The 14,203-nt window shown below is 42.4% G+C and overlaps 1 protein-coding gene across 2 annotated transcripts in view; it reads right to left on the bottom strand.

Moving 5' to 3' along the window:
• The window catches only part of PDSS2 (decaprenyl diphosphate synthase subunit 2), a 229,263-nt gene continuing 215,060 nt past the window's right edge, over positions 1-14,203 (bottom strand). For both annotated transcript variants that reach the window (XM_053664879.1, XM_037159022.2), the window contains one exon: positions 1-933. In XM_053664879.1, the coding sequence (XP_053520854.1) occupies positions 775-933 (159 nt within the window). In that variant the 3' untranslated portion in view covers positions 1-774. The remainder of the gene's footprint in view (positions 934-14,203) is intronic.

Here is a 14,203-nt window from a genome sequence, read left to right as displayed (position 1 = left end):
TCGTACAAATAAATGCATTTTACTTGAAAAAATGATCTTGTTCAGCTTTAAAAAAAAGTTTTGTCCCTTGAAATGTTCGAAAACAAAATTTGTCTTTAAGATAACAAGCAATTTAACATCTGATAACATTTTAATCTCTTAATTCAAATATTTGGCATTTTCTTCCAGCAACCTCTCCCCCAAATGTTATAAAAACCATGAAGCACAAAGTACACGCGTGCATACCGTGTCTATAAATATAGACACACAGTTGCAAGAAGACAAAGCGTGTTTCTTTTCTTAATCACTGAACCGCCCTCCGTCGTGACGGGCTGGCCACTGGTTTTGATCTGACAGTGCTCCCTGGCTGGCAGCGGCAGCGTTTCTCTCGACACCTGCCTCTCCCAGCTCGCTCTGTCCTCTCTAGAAGGAAAACCACAGGCCACCGCCCTGGCGCCATCCCTGCTCAGTCCAATCAATAGGGACTTATTTCCTGTCCATTTGCTGAGGTCACAGGAGCGAATCTCATTAATTATTTCTGCTACTGCAGCCTCAAGTGCGCTTCTGGCGTGACAAGTGAAAACTGTTTGACCTTTTTCCTTCTATTTTGTTTGTAGCAGTTCCAAAAAGAAGGCAGTATTCATTTAGTAATGTGATAAAAGGAAGAAAAAAAATTTGTACATTTTAAGGTCATTAACAAATTTATATATCTCATTATAAAAGCTCTCCATACCATCTCATTCCTCAGTTTTTTTTTTTTCAGCAAACGAACAATAGTGTCTTTTTAATTTGGTGTCAGGAAAATCTGGTCACAGCAAACACAATGTTTTCTAAAGCAGATCTGGCCTCCGAGGGAGGAAAGCTCTCCAGGGCCTCCAGTGCCTTGTTTCCATGGTAACGACACAGGTCAATAGCTGAAGTCACACCTTTGCCAGCTCTGATTGTTTCTCGCAACTGTTAAGAAACAAATGCACAATAAAAGTCAGTTTTTAAGGTACCACTGATACATTGGGGAGGGGAGCTGAAAAACAAAGAAGGGGACAGCCAGTATGGATCCCTCACTTCTGCCGGGTCTTGGAGGGAAAGAGGACACCGTCCCCCAGTGGCCGTGAGGCACTAACGCTCATTCTCTAAGGCTGCTGGGGGCCTGCGCTCCAAGGAGCACAACGGGCTCCAATCAGCCTAATTGCACCTCCTCCCCGACTCCCACCTCCTGGTATCTGGAAACGTGCCCACTGGGGCACGGAGGGAAGGAAGGTGCAAGGCCTTTACATCTCTGGCATTCTGCAATCTGCAGCCTGGTATTCTTAGGTGAGGAAGGCTTCATTAGCATCCTAGTTAATAACTAATTTTTTTCTACATTGTATGTTGACACAATAGTCCATAAGAAAATTCAAGAAAGACACTACATTTTAAAAAATTACATTTTTAAAACTAAAAGACTATTTGGGAAGAATGAATTTATAGCACCTTTCATAAAGAATACAGTAAACTGTTGCCAATAAACAGAGCTGATTTCCAACAAATTGGTTACATTTTAGGGCTAAAAAAGATTTGTAATCATTTGGTCTGTCCACCCCCCCCCCCCCTTGCCCTGATGCCATCTTCTCTCGTCTCCCTCAGGGACTTAGGTCTCAGTCCCCTCAGACCTCATGTGTCTGCCGAACTCCCACCATCAGAACCTGGGGGTCCTCCTTCATCCCTCAGATGCAGTCAGGCCCCACGGTAATGCCAGTGTTGTTTGCCCATGACCGCACTTTCTGCCTCCAGAGGCTGGGTAGGGCCAAGTGACAAGTTCTAGTCCATGTGAATGATGGACTTCACTCTGGGCTACCGCATACAACTGGCCATGTGAGTACGCGCAGATCTCTCCTTCTGGCACATCACTCAGCTACATTGGAGCCAGTCCTGGGCCGGGGCTCCCGAGGGGCCCCGACAGGCCCCCACAGTGCCTGTCCAACCTGACTGGGACATGCAGTATGGGCAAGAAACCATTCTATCTCCTTTAAAGCTCTCAAATTTATCCCCAACGCCACCGCCACAGCTCAGGCTCTTATCCCTCACCTGGGTTATTTTTTGCGATCACCTCCTGGGGAGTCTCCCCACTGCCAGTTCTACGCCCCTGGACTCCACTTGTCTCCCTTTTCATCACGTACTTGGGGAAATGACTTGACCTCTCATCTCTCCTGACACTGCCTTCATCTCCGCCATCAGGCTCCCCAAATTCCACTTGGGTACAATGCACTCAGCTAGGATGACAGCCCTTAGGGGCTGGTGCCACTCTGCCGAGGCACGACTGTAGCCCCTCTGCATTTCTGCAGTACAGCATTATTCATTATTATACAGTGTTGGATTAGAATTCTTCATTCATCCATTTACCTCTTCATTAGACTTTAAGCTACTGTATGTATAATCCATGAAATATAAAAGAGTAAAAGATATAGCCTGTTTTGTTCCTCTAATTAGAAGGGGTGATGGAACAGAGGTCCAGAGAAGCTCAGTCGCTCACCCAGGATCACAGACAGAGTGGCAAGGCTGAGATCAGGAGCCAGGTTTTCCAACACCCAGCAGCACTCAGCACCACACTCCGCCAGGCTCTCAGCCCTCTGTGGGTACTTCTACCCTGCATGGGGACTTTGGGACTCTTGCAGCCCAGGTGGGGTTCACTGGTCTTTTGCCAACCATGCTTCATGAAGACACTGAAAAGGTGCTGGCTAGTCAGAGGCAGCCAGATTCAAACTCTCATTGCAGCCTTGGAACCGTAGGGAAGCCTTGAAACCGCCCGAGTTCTGAATGGAAGTACTTTCAGTCCCCTGTAGGCTGCCGGGAGGACTCCGTGGACAGCAGAGTGCTCAGTGGTGCTAAAACACTACAGCTGTTCGGAGCAACTTTCTTCCTCCTCCTCCTCAAGCCCTTAGCCACTGCCAAGACAGCCCCTCCATCCACCAAGATCAAGTCTATTTTAGCTTGATGTACAACCTCAAAGACAGCTGGACTCGAATCAGACCAGCCTTAACAATGCTTAAAAAACATGTCCCATATTTTCATTATCTTTAATTACTCCAAATCTAAATTAGACAGGTCAAAAACATTATTCTAGACTTCTAGGTTTGTACCTGCAGGCATGTGGATACCTGTATGGCTGGATTTCAATTCGCAAATATAAACTGAGCACCTAGTATGTGTAAAGAGTACAATGATCCTTCTCTGTTTTATGAATCATGTACTAATGAAGGGTATATTGTGAAAAGCAGTAAAATCAAAGTACAAATGCAGGACTACAGGTAATTAGAAAAACAAGGGATTGAGTTTAATTAGAAGACAGTCACAAAGGCCTTACAGGGTAAAGTAGGTTTTGAGGCATGTCTTGAGAATGTTGATAAGCAGGGGTCAAGGGTTACCAAGGGAATTTTAAGGAGAGAAGAGCTTGAACAATGACACAAAGAGGAGCAGAGTGCAGTGTCCAGGGAATAAAGACAGACTGGTGTGGCGGAGCCTCAGAAGGAGGGGTTGGGGGGGTCAAGGAGGGCTCTGAAAATGACGCTAAGAAATCTAAACTTTATTTTAAAAATTTAAAATTATTATTACATATTTTTAAAGTACATAAAAATTGAAAGATCAGCACAGGAGTTGGCAAACTATGACCCCGGGGGCCAAATCTGGTGCCCATTTTTATAAAGTTCTGTAGGGACGTAGATTGTTCATTTAAGTATTCCTGGGCAGCTTTTGTGTTCCAACGGCAGAGCTGCAGAGCGAGCGGCTGCTGCAGAGGCTGTATGGCTGCAAATCCTCAAATATTTACACTTGGGCTTTTATAGAAAAAGTCCACTGGCTCCTCAACTAGAACAATGAATATCTTCTACCTCGGTCCAACTGTGGTTAATATTTGCCATTTTTATTCTGCTTGTGTGTGCGTGTGCATGTTTTCCGAAGCACTTGAAAATAAGCTGGGGGCAGAGGCATGGTGGTAATTAGCCCTCCAGGGGAGGAAAAAAGCTCTATTTGTAGCATTTTCAGAATTTTGTGGTATGAACACTCCTATCATTGAGTTTCAAGCTACCAAGGGTTGTGGGATCACAAAATTCTTGAATATTTAACAACAGGCTCTGAGCTGGTAGGGTCTGGGCACAGCACGGAACGCAGGATACTTCTCCTTTTCCGATGTGCCTCTCTGGAGATAAGAACATCCCCTGAGATAACAGCATCCCATCATCACGGCTAGGCGAGCTCGCAACAATTCCCTGATATTATCTGACATCTGGTCCATGTGCAAATCTCCCCAGTCGACTTCAACATGTCTTGTTTACCCTTTTTCATTCCAACCATGATCGGTCCTGGTTCACCCGATGCATTTGTTTGCTGTGACACTTTAATCTTTCTCCCCCACAACACTGCTATTTTGCAAGGACCAGGCCACGTTGCACAGTGTTCTACATTCTGCATTTCCCTGATCATTTGATTTTGTTCGATACTCTATAAACCTTTTTCAGCCACTCAACTGAATACTGCAAGGTGGCTTACACAGTATTTAGACCATGGCGAAGGGTAACGGACTAGACAGCACTCAGCAGGACATCACTGAAAGTTACTCAAATCTCCAAAGAATTTATTTCTCTCACCCCATGACTATTTTATTTGCAGTTAATAGTTAAATCTGCTCTCTCCACAAAGGTGGGCTCACAGGCTTTGCATACCAAGGGACCCAGCAGCTTCCATGTGTAAAATGCCCATGTAATGACTCCCCAGCAATCCAACCCTTCACGGAAGGGACTGTTCATCACAGCTATTGGTGAGCACTTTCACCAGCTACATGAGCTATTGGAGCAAAGGAAATCCTTTAGGTATAATTAATAGACTATAAATGAGATTCATCTCTTACTGTAACTTCGAATAGGCAATGGGTCTATCCTGACAAGACAGTCTTGTCCTATGTACACCAATGTGACACGAAAATTAAGCGGGGGTTCCTAAACGTGATGATCACAAGATTCACTTGGGGAGTTTGAAAATGTAGATGCCACTCCTAAAGATGGTCATAACAAATTGCTTCTTCGGTCATTCCAACGATTGGCCAGATTTGGGAGTATCTCACTAGCTGGGGCATGTATTTTGAGTCGCTATATTTTTAAAATAGTTGTGTTAGGTTTATACTGTGTCAGCTATACTTCCAACCAGTTGTCTTTATAATGATCTAATTCAACTCAACAGGCATTTGTTGGGCACCTGTGCGGCCCAGGTACATTGTAAAGGCTGGAGACACAGAGAAAAACAGTGTCTCCCAGGACCACCTGTCGGAGGGGCTGTTATGGGGCTACAGACCAGGAAGAGTTAAACAGAACACAGAGGGACTGGACCTATGACCTTGATTCTAATAGTTGCCAAAGAAAAGACAACAATTAAAAAACAAATCCTTCCACTTTTGCCTTCACCTACATTTTGAGTGGGCAAAGCCCAAACTAACACAGAGACAGAACTTTCCATGTAAGGATGTGGCTACAAGAGCTAGTGTGCCCACACTAACCCTCATGACTTGAAAAACACTTTAGCTGTAAAATAAATAACACACACACACATCCCAAAGGTGAATTATTAGTCTGTGTTTTATTTCCCTGATATACCACTTTAGGGCACTAATATAATTAAATCCCTAATTAATTCAACTAAGTAATTGTTTAATTGTGGCATCACCTGAAATAAATTACATCCGAATCCCCTGCTAGAGGATCCAATTAAGGATATTAACACAGACAGAAGAGGATGCAAAGTACTTAAAGTTAAGTGCACTATTATTTAACATTTGCTAAAAGGTGTTACTAAACACCTTTTCTGTAATAAATGTTGGTTTATGAGGCCCTTTTTAGATAATCATTGTATGTCTTTAAAAACCAGTGCAAAAGTACAGGCCCCTGCCCTGGGGTCTGAGGAGCTTTAAGAGAGGTGGAGGCAGAAGTACCTTCTCGCCAGTGAAGCCACAGAAAGACCGCGAGACCTAGAAGAAACCCCAAGCACAATCTTACCTTCTCACTGCATTAAAAGAAGATGCTGGGATGACAGAGGCTAAGTGATGTGGACAAGACAGCCCAGGGAATTTATGAAACAGCCTGGGTTTCACTTTTGCACACCCGGAGCTCTTCCATACCACAGTGAGAGACTCGAAAAGAACCCCAAGTTTCCTTTCCTCTGACTGAACAGGTGCTCAGAGAAAACCGCCATGGTGACAGCTGTCTGGAACAAAAGGAAATCCACTCGTACGTCTATTATCACCAGGACACTTGTCACAGATTTTTTTTTTGTCTTCACTTGAGAACATTATTTCATTGCTTTTAGAAAGAAGGAAGAGAGGATGAGAGAGAGAGAGAAACATCGATTCAAGAGAGAAGCATCAACTGATTGCCTTCTGTATGTGCACCAACTGGGATTGAACCTGCAACCTCTGTATGTGTTCTGACTGGGAATCAAACCCGGAACCTTTCGGTTATGGGACAACACTCCAACCAAGGGAGCCACACTAGCCAGGATGTCACTGATGTTTTTAAATTTTCATTTTCCATAGAAAAATGTTCAGAAACAAAGAACTTTGCCAGAATGTAAAAAAGACCGACAGGTTAATGGGGGAAGAAAAATAAGGGGCTTCGAAATGTAAAGGCTGTGTTTCAAATAAAAACAAGTAAGCTCAAATATTTGCAAAAGATATATTAGTAGTAGAAGACAAAGAAGAAATAGAACCGCTAAAGTATGAGTTCAAACGTTCCACAATGAAAGGCCTTTAAGGATGAAGTCTGCACTCACATAGCCCGTTACAAGTCGTCAGGGAGGCCTTGCATGCAGCCACCATCCTGACTTTCTTTTGCCTTCTGGTGTCCTTCAGTTTCCAAAACCACTCCTCCCCTCACTGCAAACACAGTATCTTTAGGCCAAGGAACTGAGGGCCCCTCCGCCCCGCCCCCCACCCCTCATCATCTTCCCCCTCACTCTGGAGACCTGGTTTCTAGTCTAGGGCCCCTTCACAGAGCTGCCCACCCACCTCTGTGTCCTCTCGCTTGCTTAGGGTGCGCATATACGTCCTCCCCCGCTAACTGAAAGACTGCGAGAAGTCTCACGGAGATGGTGAGATTCAAATGACTAATGTCTTTCAACACAGGACAGAAGAAAAAGATGAGGACAAAAATGCATTCTGGAACTCAGGTTAGTGAATTTATGAACAGTTATGGTAAAATTCCAGAAAGGGATAGTAAATACATAGTTTGTGGGTTCTAGAAAAAAGGCAGTGGGGAGTGCAGCCCCAGTACAGGTCACAATGAACCAGAATGCCATGACAAAACACTCTTGCCCTGACTGACGTGGCTCAGTCGGTTGAGCGTCATCCCACAAAATGAAAGACTGCCGGTTTGATTTCCAGTGAGGGCACATGCCTGGGTTGTGGGCCAGATTCCTGGCTGGGGCATATGTGAGAGGCAACAGAATGATGGATCTCTCCCTCTCTTTCTCCTTCCCTTCTCCTCTCTCTAAAAATAAATAAAAATAAAATGTTAAAAAAAAACCTCTATTTTCTTTTTTTTTTTTTGGTATGACCACTTCACTTTTACCTTAAGAAATAGTAAAGATAGAGTATATTAAGATTTTGGAAATTCAGTCCTCGGTGGTTAAGACAGAGAAATGGGGTTTGGATTAGAGTTTAGTATTATAAGTTCGAATATGTAAAACAAGGGTAAAATGGTTTATAGTGGGTTTATATAGAGCAGAAAAGCAATCTCTAGTGTTGTGCTACAGGGCTCAGTACTTGGTTTCTTTCCCTTATCACAGTTCTATGCATTGCTTGGATGAAGATGGGGAAGAAATGCATATTAAATTTTAATTTTCAGACGTCATACAGCCGAGAGCTGAAGAGAAGAGAGAAGCATCAACATGTGGTGGCCTCTTGCATGCCCTCTACTGGGGACCTGGCCTGCAACCCAGGCATGTGCCCTGACTGGGAATTGAACTGGCAACCCTTTGGTTCGCAGGCTGGCACTCGATTCACTGAGCTGCACCAGCCAGGGCTATAAGGTAGATTTTTAAAAAGCAAACACAAACTTAGGCAGCATCAACAGATGCACACCTCCCAAACATAGGCAGGAGTGGTCACGTGACACTCTTTGATGGCCAACTCATGTTTAGAAAAGTATATTCAGTCCTGGGCACCATTGCCACAAGTGAGAGGGGCGTTCATGATAGACCGGACCCAGTGTTAGGGTCAAGAAGTATTTGGCAACATGTCGTCTAAAGAAATGTTTGCCTAGAGGAAAGAATTAAGGGAAATTATGAAAGCTATCTTCAAAAGTCTAAAGCAATTAAATGGAAGAAGGAGCAGTCCTGTTCTATATGCTTCAGGGGATTGAACAAAGAGTGACGAGGTGAAGTTCTGGGAAGCAGATTTCAATTACCAACAAGAAACATCTTTCAAATGACTACAGTTGTCTAACAACAGAATAATTATTTTTGACAAGTTGTGAACTCCCTATTAATCAATTCCTTAGCGACGGGATGACCAAGCTGAGAGTCTGAGTGGAAACTCTTAGCAGGTTGTGCGAGGTGAATCAGCGCCACCTCCAAAGTCGCATCCAGCTCCCAGATTCAGGCGGATGGCACTTCCACGGAAAGGTCTGGTCAACTCGGCAAGACAGTCCAAAAGGAAAAGCTGCCACTAAAACCCTTCTCTAATACAATAAAATGTGAAGTGTACTGTGAACAACATAAAAAACATTTCTTTTTACCTAAAACAACAAATTATTCGCAAGAATCTGTAGGAAAAAGTTCTAATTCTACTGATCTTAACTAAATATCTGACTTTGGCAAAAAGTTGAGACAGAAATAAGAAAATTCTTAGTTCTTTTCTCAATCACATTAATTTGCATGCAAAAACACAATATGAATTATACTAAATTTGAGGCTTGAAAAGCAATCAGTGCTTCATGTTTTCCAAAGGAAAATTTAACAATTTATAAATAATCACAGCTTTATCCACATTCTGATTCAAAGTTAGTTTTAAATTTTGGTGTCATATTGCAATTCTACATATTGAAATTCAAAAAGCAAAACTGGGGCTGTGAAGCTTTTTTGTAAACTCTGTAACAGAAATTCAAAAGTGAAACATGTCACGGGTTGCAGAGTGCAGCTAGGAGCCCATTGGCTGTGGCTCTTTCGGGAGCAGCACGCTCTGTAACCTCATGACAAGTCCATGCTTCCGGGTTAGCTAGGAGAACACTGTTGGATGGGAGCACTCACATCATGCGGGCATCAAACAGTCCTGAAGGTTACTGAGGAATATGTAAACTGTGTTAGGAGTGAATTTGGGTCGCTGTTATTTCATTTTAGTCTGTGTCTTATTTACACATTTCTTGAATACTTCTCATGTCTCAGTTTTCATCTGCATTAGTATTTGGATGCTGATACTTGGGGATTGCTTTCCTCAAAACCACGTCCATGGCCACTGCCCTCCACGTGACCCAAGATTCCTAACATCCCAACATGGATCCTGACACAAAATGAGCTTAATGCACACTTATGAATTGCGCTACCAGAAGTCACCTCAAACAACAGAAAAAGATTCAGGGGGAGTAATGGTAAAGAATGTGTATCTCAGTCATGTATTCCAGGCTGCGTCAGACTCCAGGGATCTGCAGGAACCAACCTGTGGAATGAAGACGGTGCTCGCTGTGGCCCTAACCGAGGCATGTCTGCAGGGTCAGCCCCGCTTCCAGACAGAGGAGGTCTTCCCACGGTGCTGTTATGGAAGGTATTTTTGTAAGCACAGTCCTTGCCTCCCTCAAAAGAATGATAAGAACTCATTTTATTTAATTCATTAATTATTATCCAGGACAGGAGTTTATTTGGGAGAACTTGTTTTAAATGGTTTATACCTATATAACTTTTTTGGAAGACTGAAGAATGCTCACCAGTTTTTAAAAAAATTTAATTATTTTCAAGTACAGTTTTCTGCCTTTTATTCCCTTCCCAGCCCAGCCCCCTGCCGAATGCTCACCAGTTTTTAAAAAATATTATAATAATTATTGCACTGGTTCAGCAAACAGAAATCCTCAGTCTTTTACTAAACAATCAGTATTTCTGAGACCAGAACTATGTTAGATTATAGAGCAATGCATAACGTTTTCTGGATGTCTGAGAGCCAGAGCCTGCAAATTGCCCCTTACTTCTTTCTGTAGTGTGTCTAAATCACCTTGAGAAGCAGCACGGTGGTAACACACTGTGGAGTCAGCTGACCTGGGCAGAATTAAGACTCTGATGATAGTAACTGTGTGAACACCTTAGGTAATCTGATCTCTTCTCCATCAAATGAAGGACTTCAGGGATAGAATTTGATAGAAACATCTGATTAAAGTATGTGTCCTGAACAGAACACACACTGAAAAACATGTGTGTGATGGCATGATGGCAGGCATCACAGAGAAATCAGAGCACGTACAATGGCCCACAGCCATTCCTAACGGGTGCCCATGACTCTCGTCAGACCAGACGGCAGATAAAGGTTAGCACAGTTTCCTGAAATCTACAACAGGGAGACCTTCCGTGGGCGGCATCATTGTGCTACACAGGACTCAATCTTCAGAGATTCGTCTTTGGCTTTATTATGATCTGGTTAATAGGTAAGATTTTCATCAAGCCAGAAAGTCATGGACTTGGAGGAAAGGGCTAGAATCCACTCGTCCATAGGTGGGGAGGCTGAGTATGCTTACAGATGCTGCTTAGAAAACATGGCTTCTGATGTAGCAACTGAACAGATTACGGGATTCTGATAGATCAAACACGTTAAAATAACAAAATCCTTAATGCTGTACAAAATCAGGCCATAGGATTAATGTATATGTTTGGAAATACCAATCTAGGTAATGATAAAGACTTCTAATTTACTAAAACCACATTCAGGTTCTACGCAGATGTGCCTCTCTTTTCTTTCTGTCAAAAAGACACAACTTTGGGCCCTGCCAGATGTGGCTCACTGGGCTGGGTGTCGTCCTGTAAATGGAAAGGTTGACAGTTTGATTCCCAGTTAGGACATGTGCTTGGGTTGTGGGCCAGGTCTCAGGTTGGGGATGTGTGAGAGGCAGCCTATCGATGTTTCTCTCACACATTGATGTTTTTCTCTCTTTCTCCCTTCCTTTCTCTCTAAAAGTTAATGAAGTCTTTAAAAATGCGTAACTTTGGAAAGCCCATACTTCTCTCTCTTTTTTTAATGACAAGAAAACACAGTATCCCCTTCAACTCTACTTAGAACTGTTTCAGGGAACTAAACAGGCTCTTCTATGGGGACAGAAGGCTCCATCCTTTACATAAAGGCAATAGACTCTGCCTGTGCACAGGTGGCTCCCGATACCACAAACTGGGAGCAATGATTGGATGCAGCTCTCCCACAGTGCAGAGCATTCACCCGCAGAACCAGCCCGGAGGGCATTTTTAGTTAGCTTTCTAGGCTGAGATTCAAAAGGTTACTCCAACTGAATCTTTATTTCAACCCAGGGAGTGCAAGGCACTGAGGATGTAACAATTTGATTAAAAATATACTTGGGGGGGGGGAATAACAGGAGCAAAGGTGGAGTCAAATATGTTTTATGAATTAAAAGTACAGAATATAGGCACAAATATTTGGCATACTTTGGGGTCATTCATTAAAAAATATGTACTGGGTACCTAGTATGTGCCAGGCACTGTGTCAGGCCCTCAGGGCATACACACTGGTGAGCAAAACCAGACCAGGATTCTAGGCTTACAACCAAGAACTGGTCATCAAATATCTAAGACCGCCTTAGATTCCGGATGTTACTTATTATGTAAATATGTAATTTTTTAGGGGCCAGGAATGTAAAATGGTTGATTTAAGAATAGGAGAGATCGCCCCACTAAATATTATTGTTATGAACTAAGTAATTTCACATTTTATATATAAAATTAGAAACCAAAGATCAACAGAGAGGGAATATATGATCTGAAGGAAAATAGAAAAGACAGTTCTGTAGAGGATTGAATTAAAATAGTATCCATAGTACTGGGCTAACAGCTGAGAGGGTGGCATAGTTTATGATGTCATAGAGGCTTATTATTGATATCATTTAATGATTTTATTCATGATGCACAAGGGAATAGAGATTAAGATCATCAAATCTGGCGATGTCATTGAGGTGTGTGGGATTGCTAACACCTCTGAGAACAGGAATCTAATTTTGAAATAACATTAGGAAATTAGAAGACTAGATCATCAAGGCAAGATGATAGTCACCGAGGACCCGTGCAAACTAATATATTAGCAGCCTCAAGGAGGAGAAAAACTAGCTTGATCATGGGGAATGAACACATGTCCAGAGGGCGACTGTTTTGCAGAATGACTGGAGGGCTCATAATAAGGCATACTCTGGTTAAAGACATTAATGATGGCAAGTGTGATTAAATTTTTTTAAACCTTAGAATATTACTTTAGTCATGACATTTGCAAAAGCTTCTAAGCTTTATTATGGACAGAAATTGATCACTGGTTATTTTTCCATCATTAATAATTATATATTGAAGGAGATCTGGAACCAGAGCAGTAGTTACAAAAACCAACTTTAGTAAATTAAATGTTTTGAAAAACAGATTAAGCAAACTCCACTCATTACTGCTGTAAGGAGAAACACTTGTCTGAAATGGGGTGGCCAAAAGGAAAATGACTGGTCTTACCTGACTTTTAAGGAAACAAGAAGTGGGGGACTTTACACTTGCGGATGGCAGCTTTGGCAGATTCTTCCGGGCACACCACTGCGCTGTGCTGAGGCCAGCAGACAGCGAGAGCCGGTAGGCAGCGTGCTAGGCGGCCGTCTCCTTCAGCTGCCCCCCAGCACCTCGACCAGTCCTTGCGCCCTGGCACAAAGCTTCGCGGTGTAAAAAAGTTTACATTTCCCGCTTGTGCCTTTCTGCCTATTGCTGTAGAAGCAAGCAATTCTTCAGGAGAATAGAATTAAATTCTGATTATTTCAGTAAAACACATTTTTCATTTTCCAGTTGCTCAGGTCATAATCTGCAAAAATTTCAAGTCTGAGTACATTTTGAAAACAAATTTTTTTTTTTTTTAGATTTGTGTTTTAAAGAGAGGGGAAGGGAGGGAGAAAGAGGGAGAGAAATAAAACAGCGATATGTGAGAGCAACTGCTTCTGGAGAGCTCAAAACCCAGGCATGTGTCCTGACTAGGAATCAAGGTTCCCAGGCGGACGTCCCAGCCACTGCGCCACTCTAGCCAGGTTGAAAACACAAATCTTTAACAAATATAATGCATTTCTTATTTTAGACAGGCTTAAATGTTGTCACCTTAAAGCCCTTATTTACATTTTTACGTCTTGTCTTCCAGTCTTTATGAAGCATATAATATTTTACATAGTTGCATCCATATCATAATATTTGAATATGAATATTTTTCTTTAAATCCTAAGGGTAAGGCAAAAGTAAGTTTACAGTTGTTTGTAAGGAAAATAATACAATAATTAATAAATAATAACACAAGAATAAGCTCTATTTCCCATACTCAAAACTATAAACCTACTTTTGCTCACCTTGTATTATAAAACACCTCATCTAATTGGACTGCAAGTTCTGTATGGAAAAGATGGGGGAATGGAATGTCAATGTTTCTATGCACTCTCCATAATTATCACTAACACAGAAATCCTAAATGTTAAGACAATTTCAAGAGGTTAGAGGAAATGAGAAATATCGTGCACACGGTGATGCTGTATGGGATATTTTACTGACCGAGCTTAGGTAAAGTCCCAGGGTAGGAGAAGCAGCATCTGCCTGAGAAAGGGGTATAGGGAAGAGAAAACACAGCAACATCTGGTCTTTAAACGTGCCAATGTGGGAAATTTTCAGAGCCAGTTAGCTAGGGTTTGGGATAGAACGAGCAGGCAAGAATTGTCTGCCAAAAAAAAAAAAGCCTGGCTTTGTCAGTAAAGAAAGGACAATAATATTTATAGAAAATTGTCTATATTCGAGTTTCAATAAAGAAGAATTTGGAGCTCACTATGCAGCAAAATGTTTGACACCATCTATGGATAATAAAAGAGAAGGACCAGCTACAAGGGCAACCTTTGGACAGCAAAACCATGACAGGAGAGGAAGGACTGTTTTTTTCTCCTTAACGGGAAGTGATGATAAGTGATCATACAAATGCAAATGCCTGTGGACAGCACGGTTAGCTGGTTGG

This window comes from Artibeus jamaicensis, unplaced genomic scaffold, assembly GCF_021234435.1.
Source record: "Artibeus jamaicensis isolate MK-2021 breed Jamaican fruit bat unplaced genomic scaffold, CSHL_Jam_final contig_387, whole genome shotgun sequence".
NCBI lineage: Eukaryota > Metazoa > Chordata > Mammalia > Chiroptera > Phyllostomidae > Artibeus > Artibeus jamaicensis.
The sequence above is the reverse complement of the archived record's forward strand: the minus strand, read 5'-3'. Positions and strand labels throughout refer to the sequence as shown.